This window comes from Primulina huaijiensis, chromosome 6 (assembly GCF_012295235.1).
Source record: "Primulina huaijiensis isolate GDHJ02 chromosome 6, ASM1229523v2, whole genome shotgun sequence".
In the NCBI taxonomy this organism is placed as follows: domain Eukaryota; kingdom Viridiplantae; phylum Streptophyta; class Magnoliopsida; order Lamiales; family Gesneriaceae; genus Primulina; species Primulina huaijiensis.
Genome location: NC_133311.1, coordinates 10,420,734 through 10,442,558, shown reverse-complemented (window position 1 = coordinate 10,442,558; position 21,825 = coordinate 10,420,734). Strand labels below are relative to the sequence as shown.

Sequence of the window (21,825 nt, the reverse complement as noted above, 5' to 3'; positions counted from 1 at the left end):
TTGATCTTTATCAAACTATAGTAGCCAAATTCCAACTCCTTGAAATTTGAATATCTCAATGGGAACACAGAATTCGATACTCCTGTGACCCTCAATGGTTCATGGATACAGCTAGCCGTGGGTTCATATCTCCATGTAATTCAGAATAACATTTATTTTTATTCGGGTTTACCCTAGTTAACCCCATTCTTTACATCAAATCCTTGATCAAGAATGCCAGAACTCATTTCTGATTGCACCCATCGGATCATTGTAAGAGCGTCTAGTAGCATCGCCCCATGATCCTCTAGGTATCTGAAACGTTCACTACTAAATATTTTTTTTAAAATCATAAACTCGAAAATTATTAATTAAAATAACTTAACATTTCTATAAATCAAACTGATTTAACAATTCGAATCTCAAGTGCATACAAATTCATAAATCGTCAACTACTCAAAAATCCTACGTCGACCTTTAAAAAGATCAACTAACATCAAAATAAAGTATAAAAATCTCAAATAAATTCATTAACACAATAATCTTTTAAATCTTTTATCTAACAAGTTAATGGGCCAAAGTTGAAACTTTAAGTGCACCATAACTAAACCATGGTCAATTTTCCTCTCGGTTGTTTTTAGTGGTATTCAGTGGTCGATTCAATTCGGTTTCTATTTTTATTTCGTGTTTTTCGGTTTAGAAAATATATAATTAGATATTTTAATGGTTTTCCTTTGGTTTGGTTCGATTTTCTAATAAAACTGTTCGGTTATTTTGGTTCGATTTATTCGATTTTGATAAATATTTAAATTATTAATTAAATATGGTTTTCCTCTCGGTTGATCGGTTTGATTTTGATAAATTGGTTTTAACATTAATATTTAAATTTAAAAATTCAGTTTTCGGTTGAATTCCGTTTTCTGTTTTTTTTTTTGTTTAAATTTTCGATTTTTTCGATTTATCTTAAGTTTGAACATCATTACAAGATAAAGAAAGTAAAAAATGTTAGGGAAAAATGTATAAATAACACTATTTTATGAGATAAATTGAGGATAGAAAGATATGAGTTGAAGATATTAAAATCTATATAGCCCTTATGATTGGTTGATAGATTTGATTGTGCAATTGCGTAGCCACAATTTTCGTGCATCCAAGCCCCACCGCACATCCATATGATTCTTTCACCTAAAAGTTGAACATAAAATCTTCCCACCTCACAGGCAAAATTTGACATCCAGCAAGACCAAATCTTGTGAGAGACTGCATCAATGGCTGCCAGCGCCAGCTCCGCTGCCACGGTCGTAAGGGCAACTCCATTCTTGGGTCAGACCAAGAACGCAAATCCTCTGAGAGATGTCGTCTCCATGGGCAATGGCAAATACACCATGGTAATTAATTCATCAAGAAAAAGAAAATGATATCTTTAATCTACTGAAGCAAAATAATAACTTGCAATCACTGGTGATTCTTGACAGGGTAATGATTTGTGGTATGGCCCGGATCGCGTCAAGTACCTGGGACCCTTTTCTGCTCAGACTCCGTCGTACCTTACCGGAGAATTCCCCGGCGACTACGGGTGGGACACCGCCGGCTTATCCGCTGATCCTGAGGCCTTTGCCAAGAACAGGGCTCTTGAGGTAATTTTTTCTTTCATTCAATCCTACATTTCGGTGAAGCATCCATGTGTTTGTGGGTTGTAACTAACTTTAATCTATGGGAACATTAATAATTCCACAGGTTATCCATGGGAGATGGGCTATGCTTGGAGCTCTGGGATGCATCACACCTGAAGTTCTTCAGAAATGGCTGAAAGTTGAATTCAAGGAGCCTGTGTGGTTCAAGGCTGGATCCCAAATCTTCACTCCTGGCGGGCTGGACTATCTTGGCAACCCCAACCTTGTTCATGCGCAAAGCATTCTCGCGGTGCTTGGATTCCAAGTTGTTCTGATGGGGCTAGTCGAAGGCTACAGAATCAACGGCCTGGACGGAGTCGGAGAAGGCAACGACCTCTATCCCGGCGGGCAGTACTTCGACCCCCTCGGCCTGGCTGATGACCCCTTGACCTTTGCAGAGCTGAAGGTGAAAGAAATCAAGAATGGAAGGCTAGCTATGTTCTCAATGTTCGGATTCTTCGTCCAGGCTATCATTACCGGAAAGGGTCCCTTGGAGAATCTGTTGGATCACCTTGACAACCCTGTTGCTAACAATGCCTGGGTTTATGCCACCAAGTTCACCCCAGGATCGTAAATGTATTAATCATAACGATATTGGAGTGCGTTAATCGATCAAGTCGATCATGTGCATTGTTGTTCAAGATATTTTGGTAAGTGATGTAATGAATCCACTTGTAGTTGATGATACGGTTACCTGATTTGTTGATTGCATGAGGTTTTGATCGATCCTTGTCCAGTTGTCTCGAGCATATACCACAATTAGTACCTGGCCAGATAAAACATATACACTGGTAAAATATGTATCAGCTGTTGGAAAGTTCGGTCCATGGGATGTGGCGAAAAACAATAATAGGAAGAACATATTTAGAACATTCATGTGTCTATGCCATTTTCAGTTCCTCGCAGGTAGCAACCAATGCGATTGGATTAATGTTCAAATAGTACTCTTCAAAATACAATGAACCTGTCTTGCTCGCGAGTGGTACGGTTCGTAATAAGATTTCTATGAACCATGTAGAATGACATAGGGATATGATGAAGATACAAATTTGAAGAATAATTTGGCCATAATCCTTCGTGATGGGGGCTGTAGGTCGACAGGCCGAGAGATGTGTTTCCTTTGGGGGTGGCTCGGTTCTTGGGATAACAGCGTGCAAGGGTCTTCTAGCAACGCAGGGACCTAGACGAGCCTTAGACCAGACCCTGGTGGGTCTGAGACAAGGCTTGGAAGGGCTCGGAACTTGCTGGAACCAATCCCCAAGCGCGATCGATTGTTGAGCGCAAGAGTGGTCGCGTGGTGCTCCTCGGCGTCCAGTTATCGTAGGCTTAGTGCTGCTTGCATGGGGCTGGATCCGTGGGTCTGGTAGGTTTATTGGTTCTGGTCTTGGTCCCTAGTGGGTTGGTTCGAGGCTGGTTGGAGTGGCTAGCAAGTTAGAGTCGAGTTGAGCGAAGAGGGTTTTGCGGAATGGGTGCTGAAATTTCAGCATCTCGCAGCGAGTTGTTTGGGGGCTTGGGTGGTTCGAATTTAAGAGTTTTAGGGCTACTTTGGTGATACTAAATGGTTCTTTAAATTGGGAAAAATTTGGTTGAGTTTTGGTTCGATTCGGGTTACGGGGACCCCAGTCCAAGTTTTAAAACGAATCGATTAAGTTGTAAATTGGGCTCGAGTTTAAGTCTAGGAAAGAGTATAAATATGTTTCGGGACATTTTAAGGAGTTCGGTAAGCTTCGGGTCAATTTTAGAGGTCCAGAGGTAAAACGGTAATTTTTGGATTTCTAGGGGCAAAATGATCATTTTGCACCTGGGGTGAGATTTTGGTCTTGGCAGCGTCCCGAGCAAAAAGTTACTATGTTTTAAATGTTTAGACATCATGATCACGATTTTTAAGATTTTATGAAAATATACGTTTCCTGATTGAATTTAAGAAAAATTGCATTTGTCAATGATTTTTATAAGTGATGTAAATGATGATGTACGATAGTCACCTCTAATGAACTGAATTCACTAATGGAAATGATGATTAACGATGAACTATTTTGATATGTCATGATTGCATATGACACGTTTACATTAAGCTTTTGAAATTCACGAAAGATATGTTCAGTATGATATTTTTCACTGATGTGTGCTACGTATAGATATTTGTTATTTATGGTACAGGTATGTTGAGTCTTTAGACTCACTAGGCATGTGTGATGCAGGTGAGTTCGATGACGAGAGGACTGGAGGTGCTGAACTCTGAGTCGGAAGATCTAGTGGGCGATATGACCCGAGGACCTTATGTTTTTCCGCACTATTATGATTTTAAGATTTGAGAAGATTTGAGCATTTTATACGCTATTTAATTTTACCGTACGATGTTAGGATTTTTACTCGTTCTTGCTCCTTTACATTTTTACTGGTAATTACTTATGAAAATTTTTAAATGATGTTTTTAAGTAGGACTGCATACATGAGATTTATTTAAATGTTTATTTTAAAAATGAGAGCTTTATATAAAAATATATATATACATATTTCCGCACTTTTAAAAAAGTAGATGTTACAGTTGGTATCAGAGCATGGGTCTTTTATAGGGTTGTGCCGTCGCCAGCTTCTGCAGCTCAGTCTTCAAAGCCTCGAGTCTGTAAGCTTTTATGTTTTAAATATTTAAAATGACTTACTGTTATCACCTGCATGTTTGCATGATTTACGCTTTACGATGATTTACGATTCATGTTTAACTGCTTTTATGATTTAAGGAATTACTGTTTTAAAAACTAGATTAATTGCATGAGGAGTTACGTTTTAAATTCAGATATGTCTTCCAGACGTGATCCCAGCACTGATAGGCAGGATGAGATTCTTGGAGGGGGCAGAGGACCTCCACCACCACCACCACCACCACCAGGGGACCCAGCTACCCGAGTTGTGGAGGGTATGGCTAGTCTATTGCAGCAGGTTTGCAGGCTCCTAGGCCTCAGGTGGATGTTTTTGAGCGATTTCGTCGGCTCAACCCGAAGGAGTTCGGGGGCACTACTGATCTGTTCTTAACAGAGGGGTGGATCCGATCTCTGGAGCTATATTTGAGTATCTGCAGATGAGGGATGTCGACCAGGCCAGGTGCGCCATCTATATGTTGAGAGACGATGTGTTCCTGTGGTGTGAAGGCGCCGCTCATTCTGTGAACTTGGCTACCCTTGCCTAGGCCAGGTTCAAGGAGTTGTTCTATGGGAAATATTTTTCAGCCGACGTCAGGGGCCGCTTGACGAGGGAGTTCATGAGTCTCCGGCAGGGGGACATATCTTTGGCGGATTTTATCCGCAAGTTTGACAGGGACTTTCATTATGTGTCCATGATAGTGTGAGATGCCGGTCAAAAGCTGCGGCACTTCATGGATGGATTGAGACCAAATCTTCGTCGGGACATCATGCTGATGAGGCCGGCAGGTTATGATGAGGCCACCGCCTGCGCTTTTCAGGCGGAGCATGCGCTACGGGACATAGACTTTGAGATGCAGCGGAAGCGGCATCAGACACAGTCTAGCTCTCAGCCGCAGAAAAAACAGTTTTCAGGGTCGCCGAGACAGGAGGGCCACAAAGCAGCGGACTGCCCAAAGAACACAGGCCCCACTACTGGCCGGGCTTATGTGATGCATGTCGAGGAGGCTGAAGCAGAGCCAGACTCGACACTGATTACCGGTAACCCTTTGTTTAAGATTTTAAATTGCTGTACAATTGTATGGATTTGATGCTTGCTTGAGGATTTATTTTTGGGGATTGATAACATAGAAGGATTTAGTGTGCATGCTCTACCTAGTTAAGAATAAGAATTTAATTATTTGATTGAGAACAAATTTATCAATCAAGGATTTTATGGGGTCAAGTTGTAATTTTTGAAAAGTTGAAGGACCCAAAGTGTAATTTTCGAACTTAAAGGGGCTATAGTGCAATTTTCGATTTTTCTGAGGATCAATTTCGAATTTTTGGGAATTGATGTTTGGGTTAATTCAGAGATTTTTCGAGGATTTTGGGGTTAATTGCCGATAAGGAATTTCTTAAGTTCAACATTATTAGATTTGATGGTATGTTTTGTCGTAGGGAGGATATATATTGCAGGTGTAGCCACGCTTGCATTGCTAGATTCAGGGGCTACGCATTCGTTTATATCCGAATCTTTCGTGAAGCGACTAGGAATCATACCACTGGCGATGGATTCAGGGTTCAAAGTATGATAGGATCGATTAACGTAACAAGAGTGTTTAGAAGGGGGTTGAATAAACACTCTCAATTAAAACTGATCTTTTCGAGTTTTGAGTTCAGTTTGGTGAGAAACTGAATCTCGGAATCTTGTTGGTCAATGACAATCAGTTAAACTGAAGTAGTTGCGGAAATTAACTGACTGAAAGATAGAATACAAAACTGAAATAAAATACACAAGGATTGTTTCTGGATGTTCGGAGATTTCAATTACTCCTACGTCACCCCTTCTATCTCAAGGATAGGATTTCCACTAAAAGACTTTGATCGAATACAAGATTTGTACTGACCCACTTCAGTTTGGACTTATCACTGCCAAAAACTGAAACTCTTAGTATTACAAGATATTCTCAGTGCGTAACTGATCTTAGCACTATCGAATTTAACGATTATTACAAAATGCTAGTGAGCTCAGATTGTAGCCTTGACTGCTACGAATAAATCAAGTAAGGGTGAGCTGAGATTTTGACAGAGTAACAGCAAGCTTTTAATAGAGTGATCTGTGTCTTCTCTTCTTCTTGTTTTTCAGTTGTTCTTCTGCCGTATTTATAAGCTTCCCTTCAAACGGTAACTTGAGATATGTTTGAATCTTTGTATCCGTTGATTGCCACTTCATCATTCATTGGGCATTGTTTGCTTCATTTATTATAATACGACGTCTTAATTGCTTTAGCCGAAATGCGTTGTTCTAAGCTGTATTGATTGAATTGCGGCGTTTCATATTCAGTTGCAATCTGCTATGTCTCTTTGTCGGTTGAATGTTCTTTCCCGAGACATGTCTAGTTGAAGGAAGCATACGGCTGAATATATCAACTGATCGGTTTCCAACTGATCAGTTTAGATCTGCTGATTTCAGTTGTTAAGTCCAGTTTCCTGAATATAATTGTGCGTATCAGTTGGTTGATCAGTTTGTCAAACTCCAGAATTTAGAGTTTGGTTCATATTTTGTCAAACGCCAACAGCTGATCAGTGTTTTTTTATTAGATCTGCTGATTTCAGTTGTTAAGTCCAGTTGCTGAGTATATTTGCGCGTATCAGTTGGTTGATCAGTTTGTCAAACTCCAGAATTTCATATTTTGTCAAACGCCGGAATTTCGTTTCCAACAAAGTATCAATCCCATCTGGGATCAGATGTTCACTTCCCGGATAGTGAGATGATTGGATCTTAGATTGCCACAGAAGGTAGTACAGGCAGATCTGATAGTACTACCATTGCAGAGTTTGAATTCATCTTGGGTATGGACTGGCTATCTTCACATGGTGCAGTCATAGATTTTTGACAGAGGTCAGTCTCTACTTTCTATCAGACCACCCAGTGGAAAGCCATTTGTTTTTTAGGCAGCCAAACACCAGCAGTTCCCGCACATCATTTCTTGCTAGTGTGCGAGGAAGTTTATCAAGAGATGGTGCCAAACATTCTTAGCCAGCATCGTATCAGTGACAGAGCCAGTCAGTCAGAGGCTGGAGGACGTTGATGTAGCCAGGGAGTTCTCCGGTGTTTTCCCTGACGATGTTGCAGGCATCCCACCAGATAGAGAGGTGGACTTTTCGATTGAGCTTATGCCAGGGACAGTGCCGATATCTAAGGCACCCTACCGATTAGCGCCTGTAGAGATGAAGGAGCTCAAGGATCAGATCCAGGATCTGCTGGCAAGGGTTTCATTCGCTCTAGTTTCTCTCCATGGGGTGCACCAGTGCTATTTGTCAAGAAGAAGGACGGCAGCATGCGACTGTGCATTGGTTACCGAGAGCTGAACAGATTCACAGTTAAGAATAAGTATCTGTTGCCGAGGATCGAGGACTTATTTGATCAGCTTCACGGAGCATCGGTGTTCTCCTAGATAGATCTTCGATCCGGGTATCATTAGCTGAAAGTGAGGGAGTCAGATGTGCATAAGACAGCCTTCCGGACGCGTTACGTGCACTATGAGTTCTTGGTGATGCCTTTCGGTTTGACGAACATGCCAGCGATTTTCATGGATCTCATGAATCCCGTGTTTCAGCCATACTTGGATCAGTTTGTCATAGTTTTCATTGACGATATCCCGATCTATTCGAAGAACATGGAGGAGCACAGGTAGCATTTGAGGACAGTATTACAGACTCTACAGGACAAACGACTGTATGCCAAGTTCAGCAAGTATGAGTCCTAGCTTGACAGAGTGGCATTCTTGAGCCACATTGTATCTCAGGATGGCATAGAGGTCGACCCCAGCAAAGTAGAGGCAGTCATAGATTGGCGAATTCCGAAGAGCGTGACAGAGATCCGTAGTTTCTTGAGATTGGCAGGCTATTACAGAAAGTTCATCCTGGGCTTCTCTTCTATTGCGGTGCCTTTGACCGCCTTTACAAAGAAGAACGCCAAGTTTATCTAGGGATCTGAGTGTCAGGAGAGTTTTGACATACTGAAGCAGGCCTTGACCACAACACCAGTTCTAGCTATGCCATTAGGGCAAAGGGAGTTTGTGGTCTATACAGATGCATCGATGCTTGGTTTGTGCGCAGTTCCGATGCAGCAGGACAGAGTGATAGCCTACGCATCCAGACAGCTGAAGGTCCATGAGAAGAATTATCTGACTCACGATCTTGAGCTAGCAGCAATGGTATTTGCCCTGAAAATCTGGAGACACTATCTGTATGGAGAGAAGTGCAGGATTTTTACAGATCATAAGAGCCTAAAGTACTTCTTCACACAGAAGGAACTGAATGTGAGATAGAGGAGGTGGCTTGAGCTGGTGAAAGACTATGATTGTGACATTAGCTACCATCCGGGTAAGGCTAATGTGATTGCAGACGCTTTGAGCAGGAAGCACGCAGTGATTGACCATTTCTCAGTGCAGAGACCGATACAGGCTGAGATTCAGAGATTTGAACTTGCAGTTTATGCCAGGGCGAGGCCCCGAATCTTGCTACTCTGACTGTAGAACCTGAAAATCAGAATACGTATAGCCATGCATAATTGCTATTATTTAAATTAAAAATGACTTTTACATGTATGAAGTATTTACTTCATTTTGAAATTGTTAAGTCATAATTATTTATTTTAATCACGGATGTGTAGTTTTATCTTTTCGGATAACTACGTGAGGCCGGACCGGAGTTAGGAGATCGGAGATAAGATTAATAGTAAGAAAATATTCCTAAATTTAATTTAAGCCAAAGAATAATTTATTTTAATGAAAAAGAATGTTTTTAAGATTTATAAAATTAATTGAATTTAAGTTATTAAATAATTCTTTTATGTTCAATATTTAATTAAAGCCTAAATTAAAATGTGTAACTAATTGGGATAAATTAACCTATGCCTAATATACTCAAGAAATTAAAACCTAGTATTTTTAATACCTAATTTTCGAACAAACCATGCCATGCAAGATTTTATCCTAATTTAATTTGTTAATTCACTAAAATATATAATGGGTGTTTAAAACCTTAAAAAAAATTACAAGATTTAATCAATATTATACCTTGCAATGTTGATAGCAAATTTTCGGTTATCATGTCAATTCAAATGCTTGGTAACTCCCCCATTCAAGGCACCCTTCAATGGCCCTTCATGGTGTATTCATTCCCTCACCTTTAATATAACAACTATTGGTAATTCAAACACCATAATTCACCTCATTTCCTCAATCCACCAGTCTAGCATATCACCTTAAACATCACGTGCAACAAGAATAAGAAACATTTCAATTGCCATTCAAATTTCTCACATGTAACTTCCATCTAAATGCCTTTCATGACTCATTTACCACCTCTTGCAACCTTCACCTTCATTATCTAGCATTCCTCCATCCATAACTTCGAAAATTTCAGAAAGGATCAGTAGCTGCACTCGAGAATTGGCAACAAAAATATAAGAAAGAAAATCCGACTCCGCCGCGCCGTGTTCGTCGTATTGTTTTGTTTTCTTCAAAACAGATTTCCAGGCATGTATATATTGTTTATTTTCTCTTAAATCAAGTCCTACAGATATTTTTAAACCATTATATGTTCATGATTCACGAAACAACACAAAATTTGACACCAAACTTTGCAAAAATCAGTAAAGGCCTTCTCGGCCTTTTTTTCTATGCTTCACGGTTGGGGTGTTTTATTGATTCCAGGAAGTTGGTTCGGTTCTAAGCACTCAAGGCTGCATCTAGGCATGATCTAGAGTGTGTTAGAGTATTGATGGTTCATTGATTTAAGTCCATACAATCAGGTTAAAGATTTGACAGCAAAACATTTCCATAGTTGCAGATTTGGGCCATGATTTTGTTATTTGGAGGTTTAAGGCGAGTGTTCGAACCATGGCTGGTCCAGGGACTGTAACCATGGTTAGAACCCTTCCTTAGCATGTCTAGGACATGACCAAGTTAGCCTTTCAAGGCTTGGTTCATGGATCCATCAAATTTATACAACAACAATGCAAAGTGTCCCTCGGTTTTCATTTCTTGTTTTGTGTGAGTTGGCTTTCGGTTTTTTGGTGATTGGGTTGATTGTGGCTGTTGTGAGCTTCAGGTTGTCCTAGGTATTTGCTTGGATTGTGGTTGGCCTAGTGCCTTTAGCCATGTTTCAAGCCACGCCTTAGCATGTTGGTAAGGGACTTTGGTCGGTGGTTCAAGCCTAATGGCCATTAGTTCTATAAACTATCCAGCATATACACAGCTGCTGCCACTGCATTTTTGACAGCAGCATTTCTTCGGTTCAGGGGTCTTGTTTGGGTCTTGGTTGGCTTTTAGCCATTGGCCTTGGACTAGAAAGTAGCCCAATGAGTTACGGAGGTCATGTTTTTGGCCGTTCGTGATTCGGTTGAGTTTAGAGGTCGTACGAGAATTTACGGTGCGAAGTGCCAAAGTGACTCTCGAAAGAATGTTTCATGATTTTGGCTTCCTTTCACTGTTTTTCATGCATTACAGTCCTTATTGATATTCTTTCATTATGTTAGGAGTATTTTAATCATGGCTAAACGTTGGTTCAATGTTGGTTCGAGTTGGTACGGAGCCATGGTTGGAAACTAGGTCGTTTGTCTTGTTTGTCTCGTTTTTGGTTCGGATATGAGGTTTTTGTCAAGTTAAGATATTTACTTATGTCTCATGTTAGAATTAAGTCACAGCAAGCCTGGGAACGATCCAACTTAACTGGCAAAACAGGGTTGTAAGTATATTACGTGCATAATATATAAAATTTTTATTTTTGAGATATATGCGATATGTCTTGTGGCCACCTCACGTTTATGGGTTTGGAAGCCGACATACGCAGTAGGGGACCTCTCCAAGTAGTATGGGTTTGGAAGCCAGGATGCATAATCGGGGACCTCTCCACCCGGTGACTTACGACCGGTTTAGGATTATGTATGGGTACGGACATCCAATCCAAGGGCTGTGGTGATCTCTGCCGCCCAGTATACTGTGGTGTAGTCTGATCAGACATTCATGTTATGTTATGTGCCACTTGCTTTGAAACATTATCTCTACCAGAAAATTACGATATGATATGTTATGACAGGGCTCTATCGAGCAAAGCTTTTACGTACGATTTTCAGATATGCACGTATTTATATTTACTCATGTTATGATTTTCACGTTATGCTTTACGATACGATATTTTTATGTTGCATGCGATCTTATGATATATTTACTCGTTATTCACGATATATGCATGTTGAGTCTTTAGACTCACTAGACTTGATTATTGTAGGTACTTATGAGGTCGAGACTGAGGGCAGGGACCAGTGAGCTAGCTTGGGTCAGCAGTAGTAGGAACCCGAGGACCTCATGTTTCAGTTTATTTGCCTTTTATGTTTAAACTCACTTTTTAATACATTGGATTATTTTTAAGTTGTTGTTTTGAAACACAATATTTACTTCCGCTGTTATTTTAAAGTTAAATCTTTTATAGGTTTATTTTATGAATGAAGTAAGTTATTAAATAAAAAAAATTTAATAATTCCGTAAAAATACGAATATGGAATACTGGCCTTGACACTGACAGTACAGCCGACTCTGAGAGACAGAATCTAGACAAGGCAGAATTTTGACGAGCATATACAGAAGTGGAGACATAGGGACGAGGCTAAGGGACAGAGATTGTATACAGTTGTGGACGGCTTAGTCAGATATAGAGATCGCCTATGGGTTCCTAACAGCTGCTAGGATTCGGCCCAAGGGTTTTCTTTCAAGAAAAAATTCTTCGGGCGCTCTCCCGACATTCGTTCTTCACCATTATTGCGTAGAAATCATCAAGGCACGCCCCGTACTGTTATTTTTACATCACATGCGTTGTATATCTGTTGTTATATGTCTCTTTGTACATGAAAATATCGATCCATCACCTCGCTTAGAGATCGAACTCTTTTGGTTGCTTATCTTTCATTTTCTTATCACTTACTCACGTTTTCTTGTATGAGGTGCAAGGGGGCTGCCGTTCTTGACTGGTAAGACACTGAACATGGTGACAAGATGTTGTTGTGAGGATTAGAAACCGTGATGGGGGCTGTAGGTCGATGGGCTGAGAGATGTGTTTCCTTTGGGAGTGGCTCGATTCTTGGGATAACAGCGTGCAAGGGTCTTCTGGCAATGCAGGGACCTAGACGAGCCTTATACCAGACCCTGGTGCGTCTGAGACAAGGCTTGGAAGGGCTCGGCACATGTTGGAACCAACCCCCAAGCGCGATTGAGTGTTGAGCGCAAGAGTGGTCGCGTGGTGCTCCTCGGCGTCCAGCGATCGTAGGCTTAGTGCTGCTTGCATGGGGCTGGGTCCGTGGGTCTGATAGGTTTATTAGGGTCTTGTCTTGGTCCCTAGTGGGTTGGTTCGAGGCTGGTTGGAGTGGCTAGCAAGTTAGAGTCGAGCTGAGCGAAGATGGTTTTGCGGAATGGGTGCTGAAATTTCATCAGCTCGCAGCGAGTTGTTTGGGGGCTTGGGTGGTTCGAATTTAAGAGTGTTAGGGCTACCTTGGTGATACTAAATTGTGCTTTAAGCTAAGAAAAATTTGGTTGAGTTTCGGTTCGATTCGGGTTAAAACCGGGACCCCGGTCCAATTTTTAAAACGAATCGGTTAAGTTGTAAATTGGGCTCGAGTTTAAGTCTAGGAATGAGTATAAATATGTTTCGGGATATTTTAAGGAGTTTTGGAAGATTCGGGTCAATTTTAGAGATCAAGGGGTAAAACGGTAATTTTTGGGTTTCCAGGGGCAAAATTGTCATTTTGCACCCGCGGTGAGATTTTGGTCTTGGCAGCGCCCCGAGCACAAATTTACTATATTTTAAATGTTTAGGCATCGTGATCACGATTTTTAAGATTTTTTGAAAATGTACGTTGCCTGCTTGAATTTAAGAAAATTGCATTTGTGCATGATTTTTATAAGTGATGTAAATGATGATGTACGATAGTCACCTCTAATGAACTGAATTCACCAATGGAAACAATGAATGATGAATGATGATTAACGATAAACTGTTTTGACATGTCACGATTGCTTATGACATGTTTACATTAAGCTTTTGAAGTTCACGAAAGATATGTTCAGTATGATATTTTTCACTATTGTGTGCTAAGTATAGGTATTTGTTATTTATGGTACAGGTGTGTTGAGTCTTTAGACTCACTAGCGTGTGTAATGCAGGTGAGTTCGATGACTAGGGGACTGGAGGTGCTGAACTTTGAGTCGGCGACCTGGTGGGCGATATGACCTGATGACCTTTTGTTTTTTCCGCACTTTTATGATTTTACGATTTGAGAGGATTTGAGCATTTTATACGCTATTTCATTTTACTGTACGATGTTATGATTTTTACTCGTTCTTGCTCCTTTACATTTTTACTGGTAATTACTTATGAAAATTCTTAAATGATGTTTTAAGTAGGATTGCATGCATGCGATTTATTTAAATGTTTATTTTAAAACTGAGAGCTTTATAAAAAAAATATATATTTTCGCACTTTTAAAAAAGTAGATGTTACATGATAGATTGCAGTTGTTTCCTGAAACAGTTAGGTGTTGTTTTGATCATTTCAATCATCAAAATTTAAGGTTAATAATAATTTATTAACAAAGATATTGTGTGTTTAAAAAATATTAATACTAGTCCACTTTTCATGTGAGAGAATTTATAGTAAAAAAATATGTAAAAAATATTAATAATATTCTATTTTTTTTTATTTGAAAGAATATATAATTATGTGTCAATTAAATAATTAATTAATTAAATTAAAAATTCTATCAATTATTAACTAATAGTGGTAAAAAGAATATATAGTGATGTATCAATTAAATAAATTAGCTTTATTGAACTTGAAATTTAAAAAATTAAGTACGAACCTCTAACCATAAATTTATATATTTATTTTACTTGAAGTATAAAAAATTAAGAATATACAATAATCATATATAAATCAATCAAATTAACAAACATTAGAGCAACATTCTCCCGTTCATGATTGCTGTCATGACTTGGAATTTCGCAAGGGTTAGGGTAACAAATGAACTTGCTTTTGCGAGAACACCCTTGGCAACAATATATGCTAACAGTTGAATTTCTGACTTCAGCTCTTTCTTGGGATCTGACACCTTAATCTTCTTCCCGGCAGCAGACAAGAGAATCTGCATCTCTTCAATATCAGCTAGTTTAATCTCAGAGAAGTGAGATAAACCATTAGTTGGAAGTTCAAAGAAAATGTTGAAGTAATCTTCGTCCACAGTCAGCAGTTGATTGTTGACTGTCATGATAATTTTGCCGTCATCTGAAATCTTCTTGTTGGTGTAGACTTCTTGAATTTCCTTCGGATAAATTACTTGGGTTGCGATTCCCAAGAACTTCTTCAAACAAGCAGCTTCAAGCTTTAGAAATACGCTTTTAATAGCTTCATCTGATATAGATAGGACTGAGTCGAAATCGATAGCCATAGCGTTGAGAATAAAAGCTAGAATTTGGTTTGCCATTAGCTTTGATTTTTTGCAAACAAAGATTGCTCAGAGAGTTTGAATGTTCGAGAGTTAGAAAATAGTAAAGTAAACTGAGTGAGAGCGGCACGTTTTTTTACGTATGTGACTATTCAAATTTTTGGACACGTGACACTCCGAGATTAATTTGAGTATATGACGTGTATTTCATTTGTAAATATGGAAGATGAGTAGATTAAACTGCTAGAGATCAAATGTCCAATTAAAATCAATGAATAACATGATTAATGAAGTATTTTTAAAGTCACAAAATTTAGTGTGGACTCTCGATCGAATTGAGAATCAGTTAACATATATGATAGGATCAGTTAGGTCAAGAACTGAACGATTAGTTAAAAACAAAATCAGTTCAGTTTAAGATCAATTGATAATTATCTTATCAGTTAACCAATTATAATTCAACGTTACCCCTAAATATATGCAATAAATAAGATAAAAGAAACAGAGCTATTTTCATATCCTCTGTCCAGAGTAATGATTGCAACTCGTCGTATGGATCTGATTCTATAGATTCAAGATCACTTAGAAAATTCCAGCAGATAATTCAAGGCAGCAGATGGACAGAGATAGCAGTTCCCAGCAACCCGACCTTGCGGAGGAATTCAAGCTGTCGATCGAGGCAGCTCGGAAGCTCAAGATCGAATACAGTGTCTTTGAGAAGACGCTGTCTACCTGGATAAAGATCCAAGAACTGCAGTCCTTCCGAGAGGAGGGATGACAACTGAAAACAAGTGTAAGCGGAGCCTCTGCATCACTCATACTTCTGACATCTTCAAAGATGAAAGTGTCTACCTTCTGATACTCCTCAAGGAGTTGAAAGTTCTGGGAAGGATTGCCTTCTCATAAGACTTTAGGAAGACCACCATCGGAAGGTTAGCCGTGTGGATGTCCTTCTGGCAAGATGCTGTAGAAAGAGAAATAAATAATGTAATAGCAGCCCGCTTTTATCAATGGAATTTTTATTTTTGTCAATGATGTTAATCCTTTACTGCTTTATTATTTCCTACATTCAAACTTGACAACAAATTAACATATAAAAATGTTAACAAGACTAATACAAATCAGTTAAACCAAAAATATTTCGAAAATAAGAAAAATTATTCTCGGGTAATGGCTTGGTGAGGATGTGCTACTTGTTGCTCAGTTGAGACGTACTTCAGTCTGATCTCCTTCTTGAGAGCATGATCTCTAATGAAGGATGTCTGACATCGATATGCTTAGTCCTAGATTGAAGAACTTGATTGTAGGTAATCGCAATAGTGCTTGTATTATCACAGAAGATTGGTGATTCTTCTGCAGCGACTCCATAATCTTTCAGTTGTAGTTGAATCCAAAGCAGTTGGGCACAGCAGATTCCAGCAGCTAGATATTTTTCTTCAGTTGTGGAAGTTGCTATGAATGTTTGCTTATTCCTGAACCAAGAAATCAGTCTTTCTCCCAGAAACTGACATGATCCACCGGTGCTTGTTCTATCAAGTTTATATCATGCATAATCTGCATCTGAATATCCAACTAAATTGAAATATGAGTCCTTAGCATACCATAAGACCACATTTTTTGTGCCTTTAAGATATTTTAATATTCGTTTGGCAGCTGAAAAATGCGATTGTTTAGGATCTGCTTGAAATCTAACACACATGCAAACAACAAACACAATATCATGACGGCTAGCAGTTAGGTAAGGTGAAGAACCTATTAAACCTCTGTAAAGCGTCATCTGAACTGATATTCCCCCTTCATCTTTATCTAGTTTGATTGATTAACTCAAGGGAATATTTGCAGCTGAATATGTTTCCATGCCAAACTTCTTAAGCAACCCCTTCTATATTTGGTTTGACTGATAAAAGTACCAGTTTTTAGTTGCTTCACTTGCAGACCAAGAAAGAATGTTAGTTCACCCATCATGCTCATCTCGAATTTATCCTGCATTAATTTAGCAAACTTCTCGCATAATTTGGGGAGTTGACCCAAAAATAATATAATCAACATAAATTTGTACTAGTAAAGTATGATTTTTCTTTGTAAATTTGAATAGAGTTTTATCAACTGTTTCAACTATAAAGTCATGATCAGTTAAAAATTTTGATAAGATTTCATACCAAGCTCTGGGAGCTTGTTTGAGACCATACAATACTTTGTTCAAATGATAAACATGATTAGGAAAAGAATGATTTATAAAACCTGGTGGTTGTTCGACGTAGACTTCTTCCTGTAACTGACCATTTAGGAATGCACTTTTGACATCCATCTATTATACCTTGAAGTCTTTGAAGGAGGCATAGGCGAGGAAAATTCTTATTTCTTCCAGTCATGGAATGGTGCATAAGTTTTATCATAATCAATTCATTCCTCTTGCTTGTACCATTGTGCCACCAATCTTGCTTTGTTGCGCACAACTGACCATCTTCGTTCAGTTTGTTTCTGTAAACCCATTTTGTACCTATAATTGTTTTTGAAGGTGGCTTTGGAACTAAAGTCCAGACATTGTTATGGGTAAACTTATTCAGCTCTTTTTGCATAGCATTTATCCAATTAGGATCAGTTAGAACTTCATCAGTTTTCTTTGGTTCAATTTGAGAAACAAATGCTGAGTGTACAAATAAATTGAACATTTGATTTCTAGTTCTTACCAGGTCAGATGAATTACCTATCACCAAATCTTGTGGATGTGACTTGTTCCATCTGTAGTTGGAACCAATTGGATCAATTTCAGCAACTGTTTCAGTTTGTAACTGAAAATTTCTTTCATTTTCAGTTGCAACAGTTTCAGTTGGTATTTGAATATCATCGCGTTGTTCAACCAACTGATTTTTAGGAACAGCTTCTTGTTCAACTGTTTCCACGGTTTCTGGTTCTGGATTTTGAAGGATGTTTCGATTGACTTGAACCTCTTCTTCACTATCATCTTCCAAGCTAATTTTTGTTAAGCGATCAGTTAGCTCAACTGGATCAGTTGGCTTATTGTTTGTGCAGATTCATCGAATACAACATGAATTGATTCTTTTACATTTAAAGTACGCTTATTAAACACTTTGTAAGCCTTGCTAACTGAAGAATAGTCAAGAAATATTCCTTTATCAGATTTAGCATCAAATGTTTTCAGATAACTTTTGCCATTATTTTGAATAAAAAAATTGCAACCAAATATCCTGAAATAAGATACCACACTTTTCTGTCCATGTCAGATCTCATATGGCGTTTTCAAATGATTTTTATTAATCATTGATCTGTTTTGAGTATAACACGCAGTGTTTACTGCTTCTGCCCAAAATCTTTGAGATATACCGAAATCAGTAAGCATTGTTTTAGATGCTTCTTTAAGAGTACGATTTCTTCTTTCAGCTACACCATTTTGCTGAGGTGTTCTAGCTGTTGAGAACTCATGCTTAATTTCAGTATTTTCTAAAAATTGAGAAAGAATTTGATTAAAAAATTCAGCCCCTCGATCAGACATTATTCTATCAATTCCAACTGATTTTTCATTTAAAAATCTTTTGAAAAGTTTAATCAGTTGTCTTTTGATTTGAGAAAAATAAACCAAGTAAATCTTGAAAAATCATCAACAATTACTAAGGTGTATTTCATTTCCCCTAAACTCATGACTGGTATAAGACTAAAAAGATTCATGTGCAACAGTTCTAAGAATCTGAAAGAAGATTTACTATGTTGGAACATTTCATGTTCGCAATCTTGATTTTGATATTAACAAAACTTGTTATTGTATTTCTAACATATTTACTCAAGTGTGAAGTTATTAAAACAAGAAGCAAGCTGAAACTGAATTATGCACAAACTGAATTTCTGGCGAGCTTCGGTTTTTTGATGATAATTCCCAGCTGGATGATTCAAATGACAATCTGCCAACTGAACTGATAAGAAAACTTAATTTGGAACAAGTCGTATTTCACGTGAGTTGGGCGAATTCGGATGTTATCTAGGTCAAACTGATCGTAACTAATCGCACGAAGACATCAATCAGTTGGGTTTGAGCAGCTGAGGTATTTTGGTCATATCTCTCAGTTCGGTTATTGAAATGAAGCGATTCAGTATGTATTGGAAAGATAAGACGATGATCAACAAATCATATTCAGAAGTCAAAGTCTGAAATGAAGCTTAAGATGCTGATAAATGACGATGAAGCTACTGGTTCTGCACAAAGTGAAATCATCTAGGCTGATTTCAGCACACCAGCTGAACTGAACCAGCTGAACTGAACTCAACCAGTTGCTGAACAACTGAACCAGACCAGCTGCTGACCAACTGAACCGAACCAGCTGCTGATCAATTGAACCATTTGAACTTAACCAGACCAACTGAACCAGCTGAACTGGACCGAACTAGCAGCTGACCAACTGAACTGAACTGAACCAACTGCTAACCAGTTGAATTGAACGACCAGTTGAGTTGACCATAGTTGACCAGTAGGGAAAATGTCCAGCAAAGCGAATTTGACCGTTTCAATTTCAGAAACAGTACAGAAACTTTCCAAACGGTCATATTCTTTTGTCTAACATATATATCATTGTTGGATCTTATAAATACAACATTTTGAAGATCAAACAAGAGTTTTTGAAGGGGATTCAAAGCTTAGGAAGTTAGCATGAAGAAATCAGCTAGTTGAGAGCACAAGCCCTTGTGTGAGGATACATTTGAGATGTACACTATAACTGATAAATTTCTCACACACAATCACTCACACATATATAAGAGAGTTGAACTTCAAAAATTAGTTCAGTGAGTCTTTAGACAAAGACGTAAAACATTGTGTTTGTAGTCTTTGAATATGAAACATTAAACAATATGCTGATTGTGAGGTGTTGGCTACAATCTTGAGTGCTAGGAGTTTCAGTTAGGCAAGAGATAAGTCCTAAGTTGAAATGGGTTTATACAAGGTGTTGTATAAATAAAAGTCATCGTTGAAGCATTTTATGTGTGCTTCAAATACCAAAATATTGCACACAAAGTGTTTGATAAAATGCTTCAACCAAAATATTTTTACTCATTCAACTTGCATATATTTTAATTACTTTACAAAATATTTAATCAGTTTCTACGAAGGGTTATTTCGAGTGTATTCCGCTTGGTTTGAACACCAAACTCGATTTAATTAATCGGTGTTCAATATTTCAAGAACCGAACTATTGTAACTCAACTATTTTCTCCCAAACTGATCCTAACATACTACTTTTGTTTTTTAAGGAATATCTTACTTGTTTACCAAACTGACATGCTGAACAAACATTATATTTTGAAAAATCAATCTTAGATAGACTAGTTACAACATCATGGTTACTCAGATGAGCGATGGATTTGAAATTTAAGTGGTTCAACCTTTTATGCCAGATCCAGTTCTTAGAAAAGTGAGAAGCTACAAAGCAAACTGGTGCATCAGGTTGATTAGTCCAACTTATTTTGTAAGTATTACCATATCGATTATCAGTTGAGTTCTTAACTGTGCAGGTGTACTTGTTGAACTGAACTAAGAAATTATTATCACATAACTAACTAATGCTAATCAAGTTATATTTTAGATTGTCAAAGAATAGGACATCATTAAGAACAATATTACCATAGATAAGCTTACCCTTACCTACAGTTCTACATATTGAGTTGTCTCCAAAACTGATGTTGGACCATAATACTTAATCAGTTGGGATAACAAATCAGCATCTCCTTTCATATGTCTAGAGCATCCACTGTCCAGATACCAAATTGGTTGTTTTGTTGATTTTCCTGTTACCTGCAATCACACACAATGAATAATTTTGGTACCCACATCTATTTGGGTCCAAAACTGATTAGTCCTTTAGGAACCCAGACTTGGACCAGTCTAACTGACTTTCTAGTTGTTGTGTTCCAGATGGTTTTTCTCGGCTTGTGTGCTCGACGTGTTGTGTGCAGATGAATCAATATGATTTTTAACCTTTTTCAACTAGTTGTTCATCTGATATCTTTTTTGAAAAGACTTATTGTTGTAATGATTAGAATAGCCACTCTTAGAGTTCTAATTTTTATAGCTGAACCGTTTAGGTGTACAGTTTCGTGAATCATTTGAACTCCTAGGGCTATATTTGATTCCATCCTTGAAACGTCCACTATTCGTTTTCTTAAAAAGTACTAATTTTTTTTATCCTAATAATTTTCTCTACTAATATCGGCCGAAAATAACTCTATATACGTATATATATTTTTAAACTATAACTTGCACCATTTTAAAAATAAACAACTAACTATATTTGAAAATTCAAAAGAAATAGTTCAAAGCATAAAATCGTCAAACGTTTTGTCAAACCTAAACTATCAATATTTCAAACATATACTAACACTACCAACCTCTCAAAAACCACTCAATATCAATCATAAAAGTCATAAAAATCTTTAACATAAACTTTAAATCATAATGCGGAAAATCTAGAGCTGGCCCTCGGGTTATGTGCACCTTCAGTCCAACAAGATCAACCATCAAGACCTCCACTAACATCAACATCATGCTCACCTGCATCGATCACACCTAGTGAGTCTAAAGACTCAACAAACCATAATCTTGATAACAAATAATGTGTATACTATCACATGCAACACTGAAAATACTTTTACGTAAAATAACATTTTCATAATCATGCATAAATATAAACATTTTTCATATCATCATAAACATATTCATTTTCATCATATACATATATGTATTCCTTTCGTTGAATTCAAATCGTTAATTGTGACTTTCGTATTAGGGGTCGATGGATCTATCTACATGTAACTACTGTACTGGGCGACGGAGACATCAACGACACTCTCACCCATCAACTGAGCCTTGGCCTTACGTATCATCGTATCATTTCATATTTCCATCACTTTATAAAATTCATGCATATAATAATCATTTTTATTTTAAACTAAGCATGCAACATATCTTTTAGCGTTAATGTTTCATCGTAAAATTTCATAAATATTTAAAATAAACATTTTAGCATATATTACAGCATTCAGGATA

The 21,825-nt window shown here is 37.9% G+C and overlaps 1 protein-coding gene across 1 annotated transcript; it reads left to right on the top strand.

Annotated features, from left to right (window-relative positions):
- Positions 1–1,120: 1,120 nt before the first annotated feature.
- Positions 1,121–2,361, top strand: LOC140979373 (chlorophyll a-b binding protein 13, chloroplastic). The gene is made up of 3 exons (XM_073444738.1): positions 1,121–1,367; positions 1,455–1,616; positions 1,717–2,361. Exons 1-3 carry the CDS (start codon positions 1,248–1,250, stop codon positions 2,224–2,226), a joined length of 792 nt encoding a protein of 263 aa, XP_073300839.1. The 5' UTR covers positions 1,121–1,247; the 3' UTR covers positions 2,227–2,361.
- Positions 2,362–21,825: the final 19,464 nt, after the last annotated feature.